Source organism: Python bivittatus, unplaced genomic scaffold (genome assembly GCF_059951505.1).
Source record: "Python bivittatus isolate LINGU-HERP-01145 unplaced genomic scaffold, Pbiv_v1 ctg000840_np1212, whole genome shotgun sequence".
NCBI lineage: Eukaryota > Metazoa > Chordata > Lepidosauria > Squamata > Pythonidae > Python > Python bivittatus.
The window spans coordinates 26,708,205-26,734,670 of NW_028277113.1; the positions used below are offsets into that span (position 1 = coordinate 26,708,205).

The window sequence follows — 26,466 nt, forward strand, 5'->3', positions numbered from 1 at the left end:
GAGTGTAATTCTGAAGTGCATGAAGTTTCTCAGCGTACTTTCATTTTCCAGATATGCAAAGCATCCCAAAGGGGCACTTTGCAAAGTGCACTGTGCAACTGAAACAACCCTCCTTTAAGTAATTATAGTATCATTGTTTTATTTTGCTGGCTGTCCCAGCAAAAGCATTTTCCCTGTGCTTGCACACAAACCTTGGCTGGGCATGGGAAAAGCTTTCAAAGCAGCCATGTCCAGCCTTCTGGAGGATGTGGCTACTTTAATGTTTTAAAGAGAGGTCCAACCTTCTTTGCAAATGCCCCTTTTTTCAAGTATATTCAACAGCTTTATTTTGCATATGTAAAGATCCCTTCCTTTCCAGCATTTGTGATGAACACTGCAATGTCTAAAGCAATCCCTACATTACGTACATTATATTAAAAGGTTAAATTTCTCAGCCCATGGTTGCATGTTGAATTTACCCATTTCCTCCCTCTTACATAATTACATAATTTCCCTCACATGTAAGACATATTTTTAGCTCAGTGTTTCTCAGCCTTGGCAGCTTTAAGTCATGCAGACTTCAACTCCCAGAATTCCCTAGCCAGCAACTGAATTCTGGGAGTTGAAGTTCACACATCTTAAAGCTGCCAAGGTTGAGAAACACTGTTGTATCCTAATAAGTTTCCATAAAGAAATGAAAACTTAGCTTTGAGGTACGGCATTAGGTGGATGTTATGTTTTGAGATCTACCCTTTTTGATTAGTGTCACTGCACTATATATTGCTTTTTTAATGGTCCACAATTTTTAACCTTTTCTTTCTTGCTGTACACTGCTTAGTGGCACCACAGAAATGACATAAACACATTTAAATGAAGCTAAATGATAACAGATTTAGATCCTACAAAAGCAAGTACAACTTCACATAGTGCATAATAAAGCAGTGCTATGGTGAGAGCCACCAGCTTAGTTTTAGAATTAATGAAGAAGAAGGCAATTGATAGCTGTTGGACATCATGCTGGGACACTACCTCAGGATCAAATGAAACATGCTTCTGACTACAGAAGAACAAGAGGAGTTCTGACTAAGGACCAATAAAAGGGGAGAGGTACTACTACTACCCATAAGCCTCTGCTTGGTCCAGTAGAAACAAAGCATTAGACCTTTAGACATTAGGAAACACCTGAAGATTAGACTAGCTTTTTCTTATGTTATGCATAGTCCCAAAGAATATCTAAAATAAATTGGAGACATAGCCATTCGCTAGGAGATAGACAGACAGTTAGACAGATATGCATGTATATATTATAGTATAATTTATTTCCAATGAATACTGAGTATTTAAAAATAGAAGATTTTCTCTAAGGAGTGTTAGAAGGTTGGGGCATGTAGACATTTTTATATATTAAGACATTTAGATGTTTAAACATTTATCTTTATATATTGTATAATATGAAATAAAAGCAGGTCTAGCAAAATGCCAATATTCCCTTTCCTGTATGTATGGTTAACTGTACTTTAGATTATCAAAAGGTTGCATTCTTGAGGATGAGACCTTTAACACTTTTCAAAATCTCAAGGATGTGTTAATTGCTGACATGGTTTGCCTCTTCCTGACTGGAAAGGCAGCAACTCATGTAAGCAGATAAACTGTCTTGACCTGATAGTCTCTTCTTGTTCAGATGACCCCTCACAAAGAAAGATAAGCGGTCCTGACCTTGTTTCTTATGGATGTATGTTTACATATGGCTGTTAACACTCAAGGTGATAGAAATTAGTTTACATACAGAAAGGAAGAACCTTATTTGGCATCAGAGAAAGGGGTCCTGGGTAAGGGGAGGAGTATGGATCAAGGTAACTGGCTTTGATTGGATCAGAAAGTCATGACATCTTAGCGTGGGTTTGAATGTAACAGAAGGTATATAAGGTACTGTGGGGAGGGGGCCCAGTGCGGCCGCCCACCTAACTGCCTGCTGTCATTGCTTCTGCACTTGGGTGAAGAATAAATCTCCTAACTTCATGCAATTCGTCAGTGTCTTTACTCCCGGCTCAGAAACGGACTTGGTAAGATAACTTTTTCTTCCAACAGGAGAAATATTTAATTTTTTTCCTTATGAACCATAAGACTTTATTTGTAATATTGGGTAACTAGAGTACCTGTAGCCACAAATGATATGAAACTGAATGTGAACTTATCCTGGAATCTGAACAGTTCTTTGTTGTCCTCTTACAAGCACGGGATTTTTTAGTATTCCAGCATGTGCCTATAAAAGGATTGGCAGCCAACAAAAATGCACGTCACTGCTTCTCTTATAACTTCCCTGAGGTGCTGTTTATTCAGCTCTAAAAGTTTCCTTAAAAACTTCAAGAACCTTCTATCTAACTGGGGGACAAACTTAGAAAGTGATAAATAATAAACAAGAACAGAAACTTTTTAAAAATATTGAAAGCGGGGAGATATACCCACCCATCATGCAAAGAAACAAACAGTTATGGCACATTCCCATTAAGATGAATGCTCTATCTTAATCCATATGAAGCACTGTTTCATAAACAGCAAAATTGACTCAAGCTAAAGATATGGTAAGAACTGCTTACCTGACTCACAGGCAAATGTCTTTGACGTCTTATCATGAAAGATAATTGCTACGGCATGCTTCTTGGTTTCTCGAGGCAGTCTGGTTATATTTTTGATGTTGTGTAACTCTGTTACCTTAAAATTAAGGGATACAGAACACAGTCTTGTTTATAAATAGCAGGATGAACAAATAATCTCCCCATCTATTTTCATTATAATAATATTTTCCAACCATCAGGATGGACTTAATTATAAAGTAAAAGCGTATCATTGTAGGACCGCACAACCAACCTGTTCTGGCATATGCAATTTACTTATTTTTTTATAAGTTAAGAGAATTTTTTGGAAAAAAAAATGTGTCTGTCTATCACACTAATTAACAAGACACAGAGATGGATTTCTTTCACTTTAAAGTGAATTACTTGTTCAGCCAAGCCTGACTCAGAGAACATAAAGTTTAGCTTTCATCTTAAGTACAGTGGTACCTCGGTTCACGAACTTAATTTGTTCCGCGACTCTGGTTGCAACCCGAATTGGTCGCAACCCGAATCAAATTTTCCCATAAGGTTCAATGTAAATACAGTTAATCCGTTCTGACCCCTCCGAATTTGGTCGCCAACCGATTTTGGTTGCGACCTGAATCAAATTTTCCCATAAGGTTCAATGTAAATACAGTTAATCCGTTCTGACCCCTCCGAATTTGGTCGCCAACCGATTTTGGTTGCGACCTGAATCAAATTTTCCCATAAGGTTCAATGTAATTATGGTTAATCCGTTCTGAACCATATGTATATGACACAAAGTACAGTACGAAGAGAGAGAACGCTAACCTTGCTTGACGCGACTTCTGGCGTGGAGGACAGGAAGGCAGGTGGGGAGGCGGTTATTGCTTGGAGGGAGAGTCCCCCTCCCTACAGGAAGCCACGACCATGTGTCACAGCAGGGAAAATGGCCACGGATCCTGTTCGTCACCCGATCCGGCGTTCGCGAACGGAAGCAAAATTTTGCGAACAGTGCTGTTCGTGATCCGAATTGGTCGTGAACAGAAGCGTTCATGACCCAAGGTACCACTGTATTTCAAGATCAGCCATTCTACTGATTCCCACAAAGGTTTTCTCCATCTGCTGAAGCAATAGGCTATCAATATATAATAATAACTGGCAGGGGCAGGTAAATAGAGCTGAAAAATACTTTGCATTTGTAGTTAAGAAAGGGGGAGAGAATAACACAACAATCAAGATATGTTCAATAATTTGATTAATGAATCATTCCAGATCAAGGGTGGTTGGCTATTATTATTACATTTTTTATCCCACCTTTTTAAAGTATAACTCAAGGCAGTAAACATACCTAATACTTCTGCCTCCTATTCAGTGTACAGTAGAGTCACCATAAACAGAAAGCATGTTGAAATATTTTTCTTTACTGCTTTCTACCCAGTACAGGTAGTCCTTGCTTAGCAACCCTAACTGGGACCCAAATTTCCATGGCTAAGCAAAGCAGTTGTTAGGCAAAACATCACATGACCGCACACTCAACATGTTTCATCCAGATTGTGGCTTTCTGTCCTGTGTATAGGTTTGACATGAGGACAATGAGATATTCTGGGATGCCCATTTTCATAAGGGCATTCCACAGCTTGACATGGTCAACAAAACTGAAAGCCTTTGTATAATCAATGAAGCCATACTGAGCCTGTTCTTTGCCATGCTATTTCAGGGGTTTTCTTCAGCTTTTGATCCCAGACATGAATGTGCCACATCTTTTATTCTCTGATTCTCCTGGTAAAATGTAGTTGAATAGATTCTAAGCTTCACCTGTTCCTACCATGTAATTTCATTACATAAATCATATTTCTATTAAATTTATAAACATGATTCATTAACACTTGTTTGTGTAGATTCCCATTTTTGGGAAAAAATGCTCATGTTTCCTCAACAAAAAGTATATGGTTAAGTACGGCCAAAAGGCCTTCCTAAACAGAGGCGTAAGTTCCAAATCAGTAGTACTATTCCTGGTCCACTGGGACAAACTATAAGCTCAACCCAATTTCTTGGTTTATTAATCCATAATTTCTTATGAAAGCCAAACCAAGAGAATTTACTACAAAAATAAGTTTAAAAACTAGGATCAACTGTGTTTGCAATCCTAGAGGGAAAAATGCTGTTAATTAAGCTAGAAATCATGGGAAACTGGGGTTTAACAACTGTGAAAATCACTTACACTGATCATTATGACAGATCCAAGAAATCTAGGATCAGGAATACTACAGTTAAACCAAGTATATTATCTTTGTACATGAAGACTTATTTTGCTATCTACCCCTAAACCTATCACTGAACAATTTTCTGTGTTATTTGTCTTACCCATTTTAAGCCATTTAACTTAAAAGCTATTACAATATATTATAAATCTACACATTTATTACATAGTGCATGAAGGGTAGTTCTTTTTCTTCATCCAAACTCTGATCTCTCTTAATCTTTTTATGTGCCTTTGTGTTTTCCTAGCACTACAACACATCATGTGATAAAGTGATCCAAAGTCATTAGAATAGTTTTAAATGGTTCTTATTACAGTTTTCTGTTAGGGATGGGCAAAAGATCAATCTTACTTCAGATTAACTCAGAAATTCTCTGAATTCTTCTGAAAATACTTGCCCTCAAAAATACCTCAATTCTTAATAGTCAGCATAATAAAAAGCCATTACAGTGGTACCTCGGGATACAAATGCCTCTACTAACGAACATTTCGGGTTACGACCAGCTTCGGCAGGAAAAATTTACCTCGGGTTACGAACTTGCCTCTACTTACGAACCGGATCCGCGGCCATTCTCCCTGCTGTCACGCAGTCGCGGCTTCCTGTGGGCGAGGTCGCGGTAGCAAGGAGACGTTCGGTGAGGCTTGTGGTATGCTTTGCGGTGTTTTGCGAAGGTTTTTGGTGTGCGTGTTAGCATGGCTCCAAAGAAAATGCAGAGCAGGTTTGGCGGGAGTCAGGCTCTGAAGAGGAAATTGCCTCGGGTTGCGACCAAATTTGGGCAGAGGGCGGAACGGATTAACCGGATTTACATTGAACCCTATGGGGAAATTCGCCTCGGGTTGCGACCAAATTCGGAGGGCGGAACGGATTAACCGGATTTACACTGAACCCTATGGGAAACTTTACCTCGACTTGAGACCAACTCGAGTTGCAACCAGAGTCACGGAACGGATTAAGTTCGTATCCCGAGGTACCACTGTAAATAGAATTTAGAAGATTGGCAACAATACAGGTAAATGGATAAACCTTTGTTTCATGGATAATCTATTAGAATTGGGCTTGTTTCTCTACTAAAGTTTTACTCATATAGTCTCTGAAGTGTGCCTTTATTCAAAAAAATATGAGAAAGAAGTAGATAAATATGAAGGCAGTGAAAAGGGGCAGATGATTTTTTTGCCAATCCAGATATCAATGGAAACAGAATTTGGGAGGTTTACATCTCTTCTTTGAAGCAAGCATTTACACATCTCTGAAATGTCCAAAACCTTCAACAATTTTCAAAGCCATTTGAATTTAGTAGTCTATATGAAGCTAGTTTAAAGATGTAGGAGACTTTTTTTTTAATGGCAGAAGGTATACTTTTTTTTTTTCCAAATAACTGACATATGTAACTTGGCAACTTAATTGTTCAGCCTTGATTGTAAATATTTTATAGACAAACACCATGGTGTGTTATGAAAACTACTGATTTATTCAGCAGTGTCTGCAGGGGAGGCAAGGTATGATTGTTCTCTCCCCCTCCCTCTTCTATGTGTGTGGATGTCGCATGGAGGGCACAGGACTACGATCACGCTGCCATTGTGCCCCCTCCCCGGATGCTGCTGGATTTACTCCTTCAAATGTTTTCAGTATAAACAGCCTAGTGTTCAACAACGAAATTCAACCTGTTTAAATGGAAGTGCTGTTTTTTTTCTGGAAAAATTTCAGCCCCCACATCGTAGCAATTTTGGTAGTGGGACCTACACTTTTCAATACTCCAAATGTGATCTGTTATGAAGATTCTTCTCTATAATAGCTTTCCAACTGACTTGAGCTCCCAAGGTCAGCTATAGGGCAAAATGTGCATCTCTAAGTCAAAATAATGTTTCCTAAGGAAAATTGTTCAGTTGAAATGGAGCAAAAACAAATGTTATATGAACCTATTTAATTCACTGAATTTATGCATGAACTGGAATATACTTGCATGTTAACATCTTCAATATTCAAAATTTTGCAACACAACTAAAAAAAGGAGCTATAATGTTATGTTTCATAGGAACATGTTCACAAAAAGGTATATAACAAGACAAATATACATTAAATGCCTAATATTAAGAAAAAAATATTGCAAAGCGTATATACACTATATTTATATGTAACATTTTTGTGCTTCTTTTATTTTGGGTAAATTCACAAACTATGGATTTTCCTTAGTGAAGAGAGATGGTTGATTCCATCCTGGATGCTTGTAAAACATTTGCTCTCTCTTTTATTTCATCTGAAAGAGTTTCATGGTACTTGCTGCTATTAGAAACTAGCAATTATAGTTTATTGTAATTGGATAATGATCTTCTTAAATTAACCAGTGTTATAGCCTAACTCATTATGGGAAGACAACAATTCTGAAACAAAGCAATACATGTATTAAATAATTCAAAATAAACTGATGCCAAATGAACTTCTAACCAGATAAATCAGCGGCTAGCTTTGTTCAACCTTGAAATTGATATTTTGTCAATATCAATATTCATCTATCACTTACATTTAACAAATGGCCTCCGTATAATTTGCTGTTCAAGTCTATATCCTTGTAATGTGGAATGGAAGTACTTATTCAAAATATCTTTAGAATTACAGGATTAAATATTTAAATATTCCTGTGCATTACTGACATAATACAGTACTGTCATTTTCTTTGAACTCCTTTTTCTGGCTGATAGTTGGTTCATGTCTTTATAAGGTAAGTTGCTGAAACAAGGGCTGTATTTGCATTTTGGGAAGATCAGTTCTACATTTTCTAAAATGGCAGAAACCTGGGAAATTAAAGGGACTCTAAAACTATACAGCCAATATATCCTGTATACTTGGCAAAGAATAGAAAAGATCTCCTACAGAAGCGAGAATATGAAACAACATAAAATTGGATGTTTTTCATTATTGTGATCCACACAGTACTTACGAATGTATGCAATTCAACTTAATTTTGATGTGTTTCATGCTATGCCTTATTCAAACTGAAATCTAAATAAATATACATCAGAGTATATGTGATATATGATAAACAGCACCACATCCTGAGAAGCAACTATATGACTTCTTGACACTTTAGTAATAATTGGGTTCAGCTACCAATATAAAAGAGTAATTCCCACATTCACCTAATTATTTCAAAGGTGAAAAGCAATTAAAGTCTCAAATTAATGAAATTTTTCTTAAGGAAAGACACAGTGTAAATTGAAATATGACTTCCCGAAGTCCTAAACACACTTTCACAATTTATTTACTGTCAAGATCTGTAACATCTTTTCTGGATTTAACAAAAAATATCTAGTGATCACAATACAATATTAGGTATGTGTATCTGAAAATCTATAGTCTGAATGGAGAAATGGAGAAAGATGATTAGGGAATGAAATCAGCATATCAGACTTAAAAAAAACCAATTTAAATAGGAAATAGAGCTAACTAATGGAATACTTCTACAAGGTTGAGGAGGGGAAGCATTCCTAAATGGTCATTTCAGAAATACTTCAATTCAAACCAAAAGCGGTAAGCAGCTGGCTGATTTGGTTCCTGTATATTTGATAAGAAAACTCAGAACTCTTAACCAACAAGTATTTTGATAGCTGATTAAAAACAGTTCCCAAGCTTTTTGTCAGTTTTGGTTTAGCTTGGTTAGAAACTCATCCACTGTAATTTGTAATCATGATTTAAATGTTAATAAGGAAAATAAATCCTCTTCAGGAACAAGATAATGTATTATGAGACAGGAATTCAATCAATCATCTGGTCAATTAAACAATCAATAATAAAGTTATTGCATTTTTGGTATGAATTTATTTCTGAATTTCAACTTTATATTCTCTACTCTAAGTATGTTTATCTAATACTATCTCCTCACTGTATTTATGCTAATTTCCCTGGTCAATCTTAGTAAGTATCTTGCTGTATGGAAGAAATTTTGGATATAAAAATTCTGATTTACAGCCTTTTAGGTTAGCTGCATGAACCAGACATGCATTAGAATGCTCTAAAATATGTTGATATTAAAAATCACATCTGTCTAACATGATTAAAGATCCCAAGTAATGAAATCTTTCATGATAACTCATTTTTGAAGTTTAGATGTATGCATGATTCTATCAGATTTCATTTGCATGTCTGTAATATTTGGGAAGGTGATCTGTGTAAGCTTCCTAAAAACAGAAAGAGTGTTCTTAGATACATACTATAAAAGATTATATGTATAAAGAATGAAGAAGGGTAGTAAAGTCTTATGGCACCTTAAAGACATTTTTGCTTAAGCTTTTATGACCCTAAAACTCTATATCATTCCAAAAAGTAGAGTCAACTTTATTAATGCTTATATCATTACAGCTCTATTAGTCATTAAGATGTCAGAAGATTCTTTGCTTCTGTTGTGTAGTTTAGCATTACATAAATCCAAAAAATAATAAAATAAAATAATTTTAGTAAGTTAATCATTACTTTCATTTCGGCTTTTTGTTAATCAGTTTAAAGATTTTTACTACCGTATACTTCTTTTACTGTACGGTACAATACAATTCTGATAAAAGCAGAGCAGAAATGCATTTGAACCTTCAATTCTACATGGAGTCCAAAGGTGGGGAAAAAACCCACATTTTAAAAGACTGTACTATTTATATTACTTCAGAACACGGATTAAGCATGACACTGACTCTTTGAGCCAACACAATCAATCTGCTTGATCAGGGCAAATTATGCATATTTAGTTTTTGTTAGGCAGTATGGCAGTTTCATCAAGCCAAGATATTTCACTTTGTTTCCCAAAACACACACCAGTAGCACTGCCAGAACTGCAGAACTGCTGCCTAATCCATAAAGGCTGCCAACAGAATAAAGTTACATTCCCTGTGCCAACAGCACAGCTGAAAAGCCAAAACATAATGTATGACTGTTGTGCAGGGTTTCTAAAAACCCGAGAGAAGGAGAAAGGTGTTCATACATCAAACCCCATTGTACAGTTTAAAGGCTATTTAAAGACTGATATTCACCTTTTTAATAAGACATTAAAACGATCCAGATAGCATTCAAAAATGATTTCACCAGCTGTTATGATAATGAAATGCTGAAGTAATATACCATAAAACAGAACTGTCAGAACCTTTTCCTCTATCACAAATGATGCTACAAAAAACTGCTTGATCACTAATAATGAGAAAACATCACCCACATGTCCTTATTTCTCCCCATTTGGGATCACTGTATATCTTTAACCCTTGAGGATAAAACATTTTCAAATCAGCATATTTTTTTATTCTCATGGTTCTTCTCCCACAGCATTTATAATACACTGAACATGCATGTTTGTAATTATTGCTTTAAACAATCTGATTAGACCTGACAGGATAGAAAATATCATGAAAACAGTATGATGCAATTTTAATGTAATTTTGAAACAAGGAGGCAGAGAGATTTTCACCTTGTAAGTTCATTTTTAGAAATATTAGGAATTTATTGGGACTAATTTTAATGTATTTTTACCCAATACGTTACCCTGTTTACCGGCTCTTCTTGTTATATTTCTTTATTGGTATGTTTGAATGCCGTTTTACTGCATTTCACTATCATTATAATGGTTTCCATTTCATGTAAATTATTGGTAATTTGGGGGTGTGTGAATTTCTGGTTCATTATGCTTTTATGTTTTTAATATTATGATTTTTTAAAATATATATTTTTCTGTTGTAAGTTGCTCCAAGTCTGACAATGTGGATTGTACACAATATTACATAATCAGTAAATAAAGGTAGAAGATATGTTAATAAACAACAAATGATAATATGGTTCACAACAAAGTCAATTCTTGTTCAATGAGGGACAAATGAGACTTAAATGTCATACAGAATTAACAAACCACAGAACAACCTTAATCAGATTGATAAAATGGCTGAATCTAGCTAAGCGGCAACTTTTACCAAGCTAGAAAGAGCTGTTTGGTCAGCATTATTCAGCTGCCTCCTGAAACCATCAAAAGAATGGCTATGTATCTGTTAACTCAGAAAGGCAGGAGGAAAGTCTAGAATAGAACTGCAGAACTTGTAGAGCGAAAAGGCCCACATTGATAAATTAAAAATCTTTGTGGGCCACAAAGGAATACGGGAGTGCTGATCAGGAGTTTGTGGCTAGTGGAGCATCAGTGGTGCTGGAGCTGGCGGTGGTGGTAAGTGTTGAAGGTGCTCAGCAGCACTTCTTTCAGAGTGGCGGTAGTGAGTTTATTACTTTTTAAAAAATGCCAGTGGGCTGCCCAAAGCCGCTTGGTGGGCTGCATGCAGCCACAGGCTCTATATTGTACGGGCCTGGCCTACAATTTATTTTGGAGTATACACCTATCTAAAGACATCCATTTTTTGCACTGCAAAGGACATATCATCTGTTGGGTATATGGCTTTATTTTTGCCTGCAAAAAAGATTCTAAATTAATTGAGTCATTTCCTGGTGTGAAGTCTGACAGCTTGAGTTAAAGAGCCTATAAAATCTCAAATGACTCCAGTTGTTTGTTCAAGTATGCTAATGTTCTAAGGTAAATATTATTCATACTATATAATATCCAAATGAGCACCTCAATAGCATGTGGGATTTCTGGTGAGATGTGATGGGCTTCATAATTTGTTGATTGAACAAAACCACCATGCCATATGTGTATATGCAACCGCAATTATTTTTCAAGCTACATTAATTGTACACATGGCACACATCACAAATCAGATTCCTCTTTAATGGACTATTCCTTTGCATGACCATAGGACATTTGGAAACTCAATTATGTTCTTATGCTTCCAAAGCATTCTTCCTTATCTTCCTGGTACGTTAATCACCATAAAAACACTCAAGGTCTCTTGGGACAAGAATAAAATAAGTATGGTATTTGAGGAATGCAACTAGAAAGCATTCACAATGCTCAATATATTCAAATTTCATTTTGTTTGAGGCAACGTCTTATACATGAATTGCCACTGATTGTCTGTTTTAATAAAAGTAATTTAAATTGCTTTGTTTTTCACCTGATTTCAAATTAAATGAATTTTATTGGTTGACAATGTGATTTTTCAAAGTACAACTGTCATATGCAATAAACTTGTTTTGGATTATTAAGTGTGTGCTGATTATTTCATCCCTAATGCATTTTAACAACATATTCTATTTGCAAATCATTTCAATTTTAAAGTTCTTTGTGCAAAAACAAAAATAACAGATTTAAAATCAGTTATCATTATACTGTATATAAAAAATCTCCATCCTCCAAACCTTTGCATAGTTAACAAACAGATGCTTTGTGATTAAAAAAAGACTGGGTACATCTGATTATGTATTACTATGGCATTAATACAAACATTGGAGCAGTGGATAAAAAATAAAGATGCCCTAGACACTGGCAGCATTGTGGAAAGTTTTGCTATTGCATTTTTTTTAACTTCCCAGCTTAGCCAACAATCATGGAATTCCCAGAGGGTTCCCCATCCAACCAGGGCCAATTCTGCTTAGCTTCTGAGATCAGCCAGAGTTCACTAGGTGTTACGTCTGCTGTGGCAGTAATAGCTTTTTGTGTAAATACTAAGGAAGTGCTTTGACATTAGCCTTCTTCTAGTCTGCCTATTTCAATTTCCAAGTCTGGCCTACAGACTTGTAATTCCCTGGTGGTCTTCCAGCAAGTACTAGTCAGGTTTGACCCTTCTTAGTTTCTGAGTTCAGACAAGTGTGATTAGGCATTGCCATTTAAGACCTCCAAATTCAAAGGCTTTTTTCCTTTTTTCTTAAAAATTTCAACTAATTCCTTCTCTTCCATTCTTCTCCTAGATGTACTCTGGAAAAACTTCAAGTACAACTGTACATTTGCTCTTTAGTTTATCCCTTTCTTTCTTTCTTTCTTTCTTTCTTTCTTTCTTTCTTTCTTTCTTTCTTTCTTTCTTTCTTTCTTTCTTTCTTTCTTTCATCCATCCATCCATCCATCCATCCATTCATTCATTCATTCATTCATTCATTCATTCATTCATTCATTCCATAAAATCTGATATGAAGAAAGAAGCCAGCAAAAGAAGGTTTGACATTTGAAAATAGGTCAAATCAGGCAGTAGCTAAAACCATTCTAGAAAAGAATCCTCTATAGATGAAGCAATTGGGCACAGTCCAGAATGCTGGTGACAGCTCCATTTTCAGTCATATGCTCACCCTTTAACAATCCCAAAGTGAGAAAATTAAAGGAATTATAAAAGATTCTATGGGTACAGGAGTTAGGGCTGTGTGGAAGGAAGGAATCTTGCTGAGCATGGAGAGGAATGCTTCTCAACTTCCTCCCTTCCCTGTTGCTTTTAAATAATTCCACCTGTTTATGCTGATGAAGCTGTGTAAATAAAAGCAGAAATGTAGAGCCCAGTTGTGGGTGTGACTATAATTGAGAGATGTAAGAGAGACAAAAAACAAAAAACAACCCAGGTGAGAAAGGCACAGGGAGAGTTTTCTTGCAGTTTGAAGCTGGCTGGAGTGACACCCTGAAGTTTCTTATTAAGAGATCTGGAAAGGTTTTTTTTTTCCTTTGAGCTCCTTTAGTTGAGTATCTAAAGCCAAAAGGAAAACAACAGCTGGCTACTTGTGCCTGAAGCTACAACAGCTGCAGCAAAAACAGATACAGCAGTGTGAAAGTGAGGAAGAGTCCCAGAGGAGTGAAGCAGCAGTTCTGGGGCAGTCCAGTGGCAATAGGCCTTTGAAGAGGCTCTTTCATGGACACCCAGTGGCAGGGCAGAAGCAGTCCAGCAGATGAATCCTAGGAAGAATTCCTGAAGTTGCAAATGGGGCAGTGGAATGCCCATTGAAGAGGCCCTACAGCAGACTAAGTAAGATGGTGTGGTCTTCTAAGAGGCCCCTGAGAGTAAGACCTACCAAATTGCTCCAAGAGGAAGGGCCTACCAAAAAGGCCAAAGTGGCAGGCAGCCAAACAAAGACTCTAATGGCACAGAGTGGTTGCCAGCTACTAAACAAATTGAGTAGACCGTAGTGGGCACAATGCCAGGAAAAAGCCCTAAACAATAGATCTGTCATATTTTTTCATGGTAATGATCTGGATTTTTATTTCTACCTCAGGCACAGAATAAAACCTTTGCCAACCAAGCATAACAGCATTGCTTGATATTGCTGTCAACAACAATGCTTCATTTTTAAAAAATGTATCTGCTGGCATAGAAAACAGCACACAAGATTCAATAAAACATGGCCTTAATTTATTATTACTTAGCAAAAACACCAATAAAGCCCTTAGAGAAACAACCACCTCCTTTTAATCAGGGTATGAAGTATTCACACAATTTATAAATTAAATATTAACAAATATCTGACTGTGCTGAGAAAAGATTTGGAAGCTCTACCATTGAGCCATATGTATTAGTGCTACTCTATAGCTGTCCTTGAAGATAATTTGGACTCTTTTTCAGTTCCAGCAGACAGTAGTCCCAGACAATAAGAAACATATTTTATAAACAATTGAAAGGAGCTTTACCAAATTCCTGGTAATATTTACTGGGCTATTTTATCCTTTAAAAATGGGATTTGATGAAATATCTCATCTCAAGTATGTTCTTCCTGAATTAAAACTGAGTGATAAAAGAGTTTAAGAAATAGTCTACCAACTTTTTTTTCCCCAAAACTCAAGCAAGTGCAAGGGGTTAAAGAAAGACCTTAAGGAATGCCATGTAACAAGCTGCTTAGAGTCACTTTTTGATTGGAGTGGCATATATGCCCTCGTCAAAAACAATTCACGTCCTTCAAGTTCAGCAGGTTTTTAAGAAGAAGATGACAGTTGAACATCTAAAATACAGCATTTTTGCATAGCTATCAAATATTCTTACAAAGAACTTCCAAAGGCCAGCAAAAATTTGAAGATAATGTAGTTCATGAATGTAGATCCTTAATTTTTCCTTGACATGTTAAGCTATGGTATGTTTATTTGAATATATACGGTTGTCACCAGTGGTACATAGAAGCAAAATACCTTCTTCTAAGTCATTACCATAAAACATTACTTCATTCCAAGAGGGCATTTCATCCATTCTATCCTAAACGGTTGATCAGATAGTGCTTTTGCTAGGCAACTTTCAGCTTCCATGAACCATGTCTCTGAACAATCTATCATATAGAAATAGAGAAAAATTATAGTCTAGCACTTTCACTAATATGTTTGGTTTAATATGCAGCAAGTTCATAAGAGGCCTACTCAAATATGCAATTGTTCAATTCTACTGAGGTGCTATATCAGATAATTTTTAAAATTTGCTATTTTTCGCTCAAAATCAGTATAATACCTTGCTGCAGCTCAACATTAAAAATATTAGAATAATTATTTTGAAAACACAAGTAAATGCAGCTAAATAAAATAGTGAATGAATTACAGTTATTTTGTTGATATACAAATGGAAGGAAAAGTTTCCATCTATTGAATGACAGAAAGTAGGATAGCAAGTGTCCAATGTCTAAACTATTGTACTTTTATACATGCATTTTCTCAAAACCTTTTCAGTCCCATGTACATCCTTAAACTGCTTTGTTAACCTCTTAAGAAAATGCTTCAGACATTTAAACGCACTTATATTTTGTGTTTAAGCTTTATATTGAATTACCGTTAGAGTAGATTACAAACTTTATCATTAATTAATTGTGCATGCTTTCAGAAAGGATGGGAAGAAGGCAAGCATGTTTCATAATCTGAACCTACATCAATGGCATCAAGAAGTGTTGCTTCCACTTCAAATGTGTCAAAAGTGGTTCACCTTTCTGCCTAATATAGTTACAACTTACCTTGTGAAAATTTCTGAAATATGCTGCCTTCTCATCTGGAAATTTTTCTAACCTTCTAGGCCCTTTACTAGAAGCTTTCTTGAAAACCAGCCAACATCTTCTGAAAATCTACAAAAAAAAATAAAAATAAAGAAAGATTACCATCCTTAGGAACCTCATATTGTAGCTATCTCAATATGGTAACAAAGATCTTTCTTTTTGTACATTTTCCTACAAAATAAATATTTCCTAAATATTTATTTCATGTATGATGTAGAATAGTGAAAAATGTTCATAGTTTTTAGAATATTTTGTGTCTTCAGTTTCATTCTCCATCTCAAGAACACTTGGATAGTTTGGACAAGAGAAAAGTAGCACCTTTCTAGTACTAAATTATTTTTACAGATCATGTATTGTACTATTGCAAAGTTGGTTTTAGTACAAATACCAGTTTCACTGATCAGCATACCCTGATCTATATTTTGTATAATAATAATAATAATAATAATAATAATAATAATAATAATAATAAATTATGCACTGAAATACTAGTTTTAGCAATGTTTTAGAGTTAGTTATTAAAGTAAAGCTGACAAGATTTTCTTTGATATCCCTCCAGCCCCTCTTTAGCTTGGTTTAACATCAATGTGCTAATTATCTCAATGACATAGTCACTAACCAACCTGGCCCAGCCCCTAAGAGAATATCAATTATTTCAGTATGGGAGGGGCTCAGAATTAGGCAGATGAGATAGGAATAGTGCCAGGAGGCTGCACTGAGCTATACTTGTAGCAGCAACTTTATCCCACAAGTTTATCTCCAGAAATAATGTTACAGTGTGGCAGACTTCCAGTAAACCTAGTAGAAAGTGAATACCCAGAGGTAGTGCTCCTCATGTTCTTCGGTATCTAGTGGTTAATGAATACCTAATTTACAATGGTTTCACTTTCTGGTCCTTGAGTAACAAGAGGCTCTTCTGTGTTCTGCATCTCCAAGGTATTAGAATCGGTTGTCTTCCCTTTTTGTGAATTTGTCTCACTATTGTTACTGCTGTTCAGCGTATTCAACGTCTGTCCTTTTTAATCTAATTTATACTTACTCCTTTTATTTGAATATTTGAAACAGAAGAGATCAAAGGCAATGCTTTAAAATGTACAATATTGTATCAGGACTTCAATATCAGATATTCACACAGGCTGCTTTTATAGATTATCTAGGTTGTTTTGTTTTTTTTGCCTTGAAGTGTCTAAGAATAAAAAAAACCTTCTGTGCAGCAATATTATATTTAATTATTAGTAAAAACAAAGTCGTTCATTTTTTCCTTTAGCTGTGAACAATGACTAGCAAGAATTATTTTTAGGAAGCTTGCATGAGAGTACTGTATCAAATTATAATAAAAACAGGAAGACCTTTTAAAAGTTTGTCAATAGTATAATATTTTATAGAAGAAGACCATAATGATTCAAAAACCTGGTAGTATTTTCAGGACTAATTCCAACCTCAACTCCATGACTATTTTTCTGAAAATGCAATTTTGAAAGAATTGAACTGGAAATGCAGCGGTAAAGAAGGAATGAACTTAAACTTTTCCTTGCCAACCTTTAGCTATTTCAAACTCTCTCTTGAAGTTTTTCTTATACCTACACACCTTTCCTAACAGGTTCTCAATGTTACTAATGATAAAATCCCTGTGACTGAATTTCCAAGCTAATTTCTCCTTCAATCACTTAAATGATGGTTGAGATAAACCCTGTGAGCTAAACTGAAAGAAATTTGGTTCTTATCAGTGAATAAAACAGTCTGACTGCAGTGAGTCCATCCACATACAATTCATAATTAGCAAACTATCAGGGACTAAGTATTAGATTAGGACTGTGTCAACTCATATTTAAAGCATGATACTTCCACGAAGCTCACAGGGTGACCTTGGGCCACTCACTACCTTTCAGCCTAACCTATTCAGAGGTTTCCTGTAAAGTTAAAATAAAATGAACAATTTGTGCTTTCTTGAGCTGCTTGGAGGAAAGGTACAATATCAATAAAAGAAATCACTGTCAATTCAGCGTGCACTGAAATTATTACATCTATTGAAAGCAATGCAATCTGGATAATCCAACTGTAGTTAAATGTATTTGCAGCTGGGTGTGCAGCTAAAGTAAATTGTAGGTTTTTAACATTTTATTTCAGCTGATAAATGAATCCAACATTTTAAGCTTTTGTTCTATTTTTGTTTTTAGTTTAGCTTGTATACAATCAAAAAGGCGATCCTTGTAAGGTGGAATAAATAAGTAATAAGATCAGGAAGATAGGGAGTATTATGCATTACAAATGAATGTATATTTACACAAGACATCCTGTCAACAGAAACACAGTTAACTGTTCAGGTACCATTAGTTATTCTATTATCCCTGATCCACTTTTAGCTGCCATTGATTGTAATCAAATACAGATTACATACATGGGGCATTAATAGTAGTAACAACTGCAGAGGAATTCAGTGTTAGCCTTTCAACAGGAAAAAAAACACACCATTAAATAACTACCCTGGTTCCTACAATATATTTTATTCATGTAATTCAAGTAATTGTTCCATTAAATTAAAAAATAAAATGTTCTGCAATACATACCACCTAACCGATTGCTTATTCGGCCAGAAAGAACAGAAGGGCCCTGCAACATACAATCTGAACATAGGTAAGAGTCATATCTGAGCCTATTTCATGGTGATAAGAGCACAAAATGTCAGCATTTCTCTGCTTTTATTGCCTTTGCAGACTACTGTCCAGCAGCCCTTTTAAAGTGACAAGGAAGCTACTGCAGAAGTTCTCAAACTTTCTCAGTTCACAGAACCCTTAGTGTCCTAGTAATCTTTTCATGGCAACCCCAGGCCAAAACTGTGATCTATCTTGAGCTCATAGTTTGCGAACCTGTCGTGCCCATGTGACTGCACTGCAGCACCATGAACAGAGTTTGGGAACTGTGGCCTTACTGGATAAGGATGAGACCATATAAGGGGCTGCTGGGAAGAATTTGGAGGACAAACTCACTCAGATCCACTCAGTTTGACACCAGTTAAGCAGGTCCAGTGTCAGGAGGTGACTGAGGCTTCATCCAGCTCTGTTATCTGAGATGAGTTTGATTCTGTAACTTCTGTGGAAGTGGACAAGGTCCTCTGCAGTATCAGCACAGACACCTGTAATCTGGACCCGCGCCCCTCCTGGTTAATGAAAGCCTCCAGAGAGGTAATGCGGAGCTGTATCGAGACGGTAATACATGTGTCCTTGGAAGAGGAATTATAGTGGGCAGACAGGAACTGTTACCCTTGTTTTTGCAAGAGTCAGTGGTAGCCCCTTCTTAGGAAGCCACTGCTTAATGCAGATATATGGACAATTATTAGACTGTTTCCAATCTCCCTTCTGGGGGAAGGTTGTAGAGAAAGTGATTGAACTGTTACTGCAGAGGGGCCTGTAGGAAACATAATCTGGACTAGTTTTAGTTTGATTTCAGGCATGGGCTCAACACAGAGACAGCACTGATTATGCTTCTCTATTATTTCTGGTAGTACTGGCAGAGGATAGTGCAATCCTCCTGGTCCTGCTTGATCCCTCAGTGACTGTTGATCCATCACAATATCATTCTCTGCTATCTCTGACAAATGGGGGGGGGGAGGGGCATTGTATTATGGTGGTTCACCTCCTTCCTAAAAACATGTATTCAATTGGAGAGGGAAGAGGTTGATGCCTGGACCTCCTCAATTTGGGGTTGCCCCACGGCTTGACACTCCCCCCTCCTATTCAACATCAAGCTGAAGCTGCTGAGCAAATTCATCTGGCAGCACAGGGTCAGATTTCATCAGTATGCTGATGATACCCAAGTGCACGCTTTGACCTCCAAACAAACAAATGACACTGTTGAAGTGCTGTTCAGGTGCTTGGAGATTGTCCAGGTCTGGATGGGGAAGAACAGGTTGAACACAATCCAGCAAGATGGAGCGGCTCTGGGTTTGAAGGTCAGCTGTTTCCAGTGAGATTCCATCATTAATACTGAACAGGGCTGCACTCCCCGAGGGAGAGTTGGTTCACAATTAGGGGGTCCTCTTAGACTCCTGCTTGAGGAATGGGTGGCAGCTATGCCTAAGAGGGCGTTTGCTCAGTTCCAACTAATGTGTCAACTGAAACCTTTTCTGGATCAGTTACTCACTGGAACTCAGACCTTAAGTCACTTCTCAACTGGACAACTGCAATGCACTCTAAATGGGGTTGACCTTTTAGGTCATTCAGAGCATTCACAATTTGCAGCTGATCCAGAATGCAGCAGCTCAATTAATAACAAGTAGACCTTGAGTGTCCTTATCTGAGCAAGCATGCACGCACAGAGAAATGTAGCAATCAGATGGACATGCTTGGGAAAGCAGAATGCAGGCAGCAGCTGCAGGGTGCGGAGATGTGTGCACACACATAGTCCTACTCAGCCCCAGAGTCCTCCTTAGCTTACTCGTATGGTCTTGCTGGTAGTCAAAAGTCCAGAGAAATGAGCCAAGACTTAGTCTGAGTTACATCTGAGAATAATTGTCACAAAGGAGCAGTTTCCACAAACAGAAGTTCAGGACAAAAATGGACAGAGATTCTGATAAATGGAGGGGTTATTCCCAACAAGAGAGAACAGGCTAGCAGAGTTAGAATCCAAGCCACTCAATCAAGGCTTCAAGGCTGGAAATGACCCTGGTGTGCAAAGATATGTGCTGAATGCTGTTGTTCTGCTCTCCATTGCACACAGCATGCTCTGGGTGGTCTTTCCAGCTGTGGTTCCTCATCCTCTGGACGAAGCTGGTCCTGGTGACTCCTGGGGCAGCCTCAGATGTCTAAGTGCTCAAAGCTTCCACAGGCTGAAATCCAAACAGCTGTCCCAAAGCAGGCTCCGTTGTATCAGACTCCTCTGAATCAGAGTTGGCCGTGACATTGAGGCACGTGTGTAACACTTATACTCTGATGGTTGCTTCTGGGTGCAGTTTTCATGGTTTGGAGCCTGAGTATTTGTGGGACTGCCTTTTCCCTGTAACATCTGCCCACCCAATAAGAAAGATGTAGCAGACTGGGCTCTCTATGCGTCTCCTCAGGCTCCCCCCACTCTGGAACAACATTTGCACCTAATATACAGTTGGCTCCTTCCCTTCTGGCTTTTAGGAAGCTTGTGAAAAACTGGATGTTCCATCAAGTTAGGACGGCTGGATTTTTTAAATTGCCTCTTGGTTGGGACCGTGGATTTCTTTTTATTATTGTTAATACTTTTAGCCATGACCCCCAATTCAACAGGAATACTAGAAGTATTTCTAGTTGTTTTTAATTGATAGTTTAATTAAGTTATTTTTAATTGGTTGTATGCTTTAATCCCAATTACATACGGGGGAATGGTATGCTGCTCAACTGGTGTGGCCTGTCAATCAAACAATCAATCTTGCTGTACAGAGTGTCCCCTGCAGGAATCCATGCAGCTGGTGATGCACTCATCTGGCATTTCATCTTTTTTAAAAATATATTTCCCTGTTTCATTTTGTTAGCTGACAGTCAACATTCCATAACTACTGATTATGTCTAGGGCAGTGTTTCTCAACCTTGGCAACTTGAGGACATGTGGACTTCAGCTCCCAGAATTCCCCAGCCAGCCTGGCTGGGGAATTCTAGGAGTTGAAGCCCACACGTCCTCAAGTTGCCAAGGTTGAGAAATACTGGTCTAGGGATTGCATCGGAGGGGGATCTCCCCCTCCATTTCTTTTAAAGTATTATGTTAAAAATTCTGGAATATAAACAATGGAAATTTATTGTACAGGTATCTCATACTATATGCACACTGACCCCGGAGCTAACCATATAAATTTATTAGGTTTGGTTTTCAATAAATATTTCAACAATATCCACTTACTACTAGCAAAGTAGGTAAGATCCTCCAAACTGCTTTATTAGAATATAGATTTTGATATACATGTCATCCAAGGGATCACTGCATCTGTTTACTCCTCTCTGAAGCTGAAGAAGAAACAGGGACAGAGAGGTGTGGCACATGGATTTATAAAAACAGACTAGCCAAATATATTCTATTTCAATCACATGTAATATTGTGAGAACAGGATGATAGAAAATTAGATGAAATTAACTGTCCAATCTTCACTTCACTGTGTACATAACCTGTTTTATGCATTTCAGTTAAAGCATTTTGTATCCCACACAAACCCACTTTTTCCCACTTCATATTCCCTATCCTCCCATTCATTTCATGCACCATTTTTTGGTTTTCCCTCCCCTCCCCCATCCCTCTTTTCTCCTTTTGGTTTGAATGAAACTTATGCTGCCATTAGATGGCATGGATGACTAGTTATTCCACATCTGTATCTTGTCCATCTTATATAAGGACACATTGTATTAATTCTTACATACAGGAAAAGTTGCACAACAATCAGCATAAATCATCCTAACTTTGCTAATATATGGAATAAATAAATAACCAGATGAAATTGCAGAGAACACTACCCTTCCTTAGGTACAAAATACACCATATAAAATTATTCTTACATGGATTTCATATAATGCTTACAGTTATTCACTATAATAAAGGGGGAAATTCATTCACTGATATAGTAAATGTAATTTACTTACATATAATTTTAATTAAAATACTTTTACTGATACACTGGGAATATATTACAGATACGTTCAAGCAAATAAGAGCTTGCCAGAATGAATAAAGAAATATAAATATAGATATTTATGAGTCTACATGGAGTGTGGGGGTATATGAATAAACTAAAGGAGATTAGAAAGACTTCCTAAAAAACTGTGATTAGACATTCCATTTACAATAAATGTATCAGTATATTTTATTTCAGCAATGAAAAATGCTATTGTATCATTATATATATATATATCAAATATGTAAGATACCATTTTTTCTATAAAAAGTCACAAAATTAGTATGCTATACCACAAAGCTAATTTCCTTAAAGCAGCTATGAATAATTTAGAGGTCACAAAGTTTAGCCTACCAGCCGTGGATGAGGCAATATTATTTTTATTTGCTTTTTTAGTTCCTCACATAGAGAAATAACAGGCAAGTTTTTCATATCCTGCTGAGTCACCACTGACTCTTGGCATCTTCATCTTCACATAAGTGATGTACTCCAGAATGTGTTTTGTGTAGCAAATTTCAACCAATAATGCAAGTGAGTCATAAGGTAAATACTTGACTGGTAAGGCTGCATATTATACTTCTTCCTATGAACTTTATAAAATTATGGCTGACTATTACATTGAGCAGTACTATCATTATACTCAGTAGTGCAGGAGGACAGCTATGGTGTTAAGTCTGATAGTCGGTAGCACCTTTTCAGACTAACAAATGTTATTAAAAGACATAACCTTTCATGAGCTACCTTATCAGATGCAGAGTTCAGATGCAGAGTTAGTCTGAAAAGAGGGGAGTTACCAGACTCCTCCTGATCTTACATTTAATATTATAAATCAATGTGAAGAATATGTAGCAGCATGAGAAAACATTCCAGATACAACATACAGAATTTTAATCTATAACTGGACACTACCAGAGTACAACAAACGAACTGAACTTATTACTGAGAAGTCATAATGGGTGATCACTTTGCGGAGAATAGTATGCACTTCAACTTTCATTGCACAACTTCCTTAAAAAAGGAAAATTAGGCTCTAATATTATGTTTACATATCAGGGCATAAAAAAGAAAAGAAAAAAATGTGCTAAGCATTTTAAAACCAGTGTTTTGATAGAATTCTATGCTATCCATCTTCTCTTTTCTTACTTCTTTCTAGACTACATTGGCATTCTGAGCTTAGGGACATATACCATAGTACAAGTTTGATCTGAGAGAAAGACTGCTAGTAAATGAAGTGAAGCTGTATTACAGTCCTGTACCAAACTAACAAAAATGCAAACATAACATTACAAAAGTGGAAAGCCACAAGCCAATACAGGTGGTTCTCACTTAACAACCATTCATTCAGCAAAGGTTTAAAGTTATGACAGCGCTGATGAATGGTACTTACAACTGGTCCTCAAAGTTGCGGCCATCACAGCATCCCTGCGGTCACGTGATTGCAATCCAGGTGTTTGGCAACTGGTTCACAATTACGAAGTCACAGCATCCTGCGATCACATAATCACCATTTGCAATCTTTACTGTCAGCTTCCAACAAGCAAAGTCAATGAGGAAGCTGGCAGGAGGTCTCAAATGGTGATCGAGTGACACCGTGCTTAACAATGTCATGAGATTCATTTAACAACGGCAACTGGCAATGCTGGAACTGCCATAGCTAAGCAGCATGGTCACGTGTTACTGCGCTTTATGACTGCATTGCTTACCGATGGAAATTCTAGTCCCAATCACTGTTGTTAACTGAAGACTACCTGTACGTTCAATACATATGAAGCAATGTACTTTATAATATATCATGACACAGAATCAAGCTTGCTGGAACTGAAGTATCAAATTTAGATTGTACCTCTTCCAACTGCACAAAATTGTGTGTATGAAGATCTGGACCAAAGCCTTAGCCTCAAATACTTTAATGGCTGTAATTAACCAATGTCTTCCTCTAGGAATTTGAAGATGGATGTGATATTTCTTTGGATAGTAGCTACAACCAACTCAGCCTGAGCCTTCAAGAACCTATAGCCCAGGAAACAGCTCCCAGATATTTTATTTGTTAGATTTATATGCTGCTTTTTCCCCAGGAACTCAAGGTGACTTACATGGGGATCTCCCTTCATGTTATACCCAGAACAACTCTGATAGGCTGGACTGAAGGAATATGACTGGCCTAAGGTCGCTCAATCTGTTTCCATGACTAAGGGTAGTCTTGAACCTGGTTTCCCCAATCCAAACCCAACTAGACCATAATGGATAATTATAGCTCTTCATGACAGTAGAACAGTGTCATCTCCATATATTGCTATTGAATTGCCAGCCAGTATAGAGTTATGGAAATTGGATTTATCTAAATACTTTACCAATGACTTTACATAGTAATTAAATAAAAGGGAGTTAAGAATGCATTCTTGATTTACACCTCTCTGTTTGAACCACATTAAACAAAGTGCATGGCATCCTCCCCTAAGGGAGTCATTATCATGTATTTCATAGATGAGCAGAAATAGATGATAATCAATAAACAAAACCCTAGCTTTATCCAAACAGGATAAAGAGTCCCTGGATAAAGAGTCAAAGCTGATGTGGAATCAACAAAACCTGCACAAAGGTTTGATTAAGCAGCATTCATCTACTTCTCAACCTGATGTGCAGGACTAATCCCTGATCCCTGTACATTATCCTACACTTTAACCAGCTGCTCATTTCTCAATATATCATATTATTCCATGCTAAGGTAATCTATAAAGGGATGATGAGGGCAGATGGGGTTCAGCAGGTATAAGAAAAGCCAACCTATCTAGGACAAAAACTCTAAAATCAAACCCAGAAGATGTCAAAGGTTCTAAAACCTGAATGGGTGTAGTAGTAAACAGCATCAAAATACAAAGACAAGAAAGCACTGCAACTAGGAGGTCTGAGATCTGCTTGCTCATTCTAAAGGGCAATTTAATGTATCTGTTTGTACTTGAGAATTCTGGTTGAACAATAGCCTCCTACTGTATACTTTTGGCAAAATATTTCACATCACTGGCACTATGTGGTTAATCCTGACCATTGTCCCTCTGGCCCACCCAATAAGGAATCATCCTATTAGTATGAATGTATGTAATCTTTTAGCAACAGGGCTAAACACAAGCCAGGTAGTTATATGCATCTTTAGATTGGTGTGATTTTAATGGAACCAGCAGATTATCCTGTTCTAGCATTAAAACTACTCCATCCTCCTCTAGCAAAGCAATTGAAAGATCAATAATACATTTTTCTGGCATGATTTATAATTTTTTGGGGTAAGCCTTCTGTGAATATAGGTGATAACGCTGATAAACCACCTACCACTAGTAAACCTTACCATCATATATTCTGCAAAATGCTGCCAGAGGTCACATTTAATTACTTCACTAGCACGGGATGAGATACTGAGAACATATAAAGTAAAAACATCACTTCCATACCTGCTGTGGACCAAGTTTCCTGGAACCAAAGAATATTAAAGTTAATGCACTATGAAAACCCATCAAAATCAGGTGGGCTTGAATATTAGATGTCATATCACCAGTAAAGGGTGGGACAAAAGAACTTCCCTTAAGTGTTTGGCACCGTGTTCTGTATCCTAAATAAGCTTCCTGGCAGTTATAAATCCTACAAGCATTGTGAGGGAGTTATCTTTTGATTTCCCATGGGGTGCTTATCAGGAACTTCCAGGTAATGCAAGTGTAAATATAATCCTGAATTACATTGGGGGGGGGGGGGGAAGGGAGGAAATCACCAAAGGAAGAAGAAAAGATTGATTCTGTTATATTCCAGAAATTTTAATTATAGGACTTATTAGACAAATCAGATCATTTTCTCTTGACCAGTCATATGGCTTAGATGTCATTGATTTGATATTTATTTGGGCTATTCAACAGTTTCTTATGGCTCTCCATTTCAGTGGTATCAACTGGAACAATATTTGCTGATTTAAACTTTTAGTGTTCAGCATGGTTTCAGGAACAACAGCTAATGATTCACTTATGTCAGTAACTAACAACAGTGTGTTTAAGACTTCACACTGTAGTCTATGCAGGATTTCCAAGTGTACATCCTTTGATAGCCTGTCGAAAGAGTTAATCAGCCTGGCTTCTAGAGTGTCTTTTAATGACTTCTCATCAAGGTTTCATGTAACACAGGAGCATCTGGAACATTATCAATT

The 26,466-nt window shown here is 36.9% G+C and overlaps 1 protein-coding gene across 2 annotated transcripts in view; it reads right to left on the reverse strand.

Moving 5' to 3' along the window:
• Positions 1–26,466, reverse strand: part of DOK6 (docking protein 6) — a 220,769-nt gene that overhangs the window by 104,333 nt on the left and 89,970 nt on the right. For both annotated transcript variants that reach the window (XM_088130757.1, XM_088130756.1), the window contains exons 2-3: positions 15,623–15,730; positions 2,577–2,691 (exon numbers count right to left, since the gene is read on the reverse strand). In XM_088130757.1, the coding sequence (XP_087986883.1) occupies positions 2,577–2,691; positions 15,623–15,730 (223 nt within the window). The remainder of the gene's footprint in view (positions 1–2,576; positions 2,692–15,622; positions 15,731–26,466) is intronic.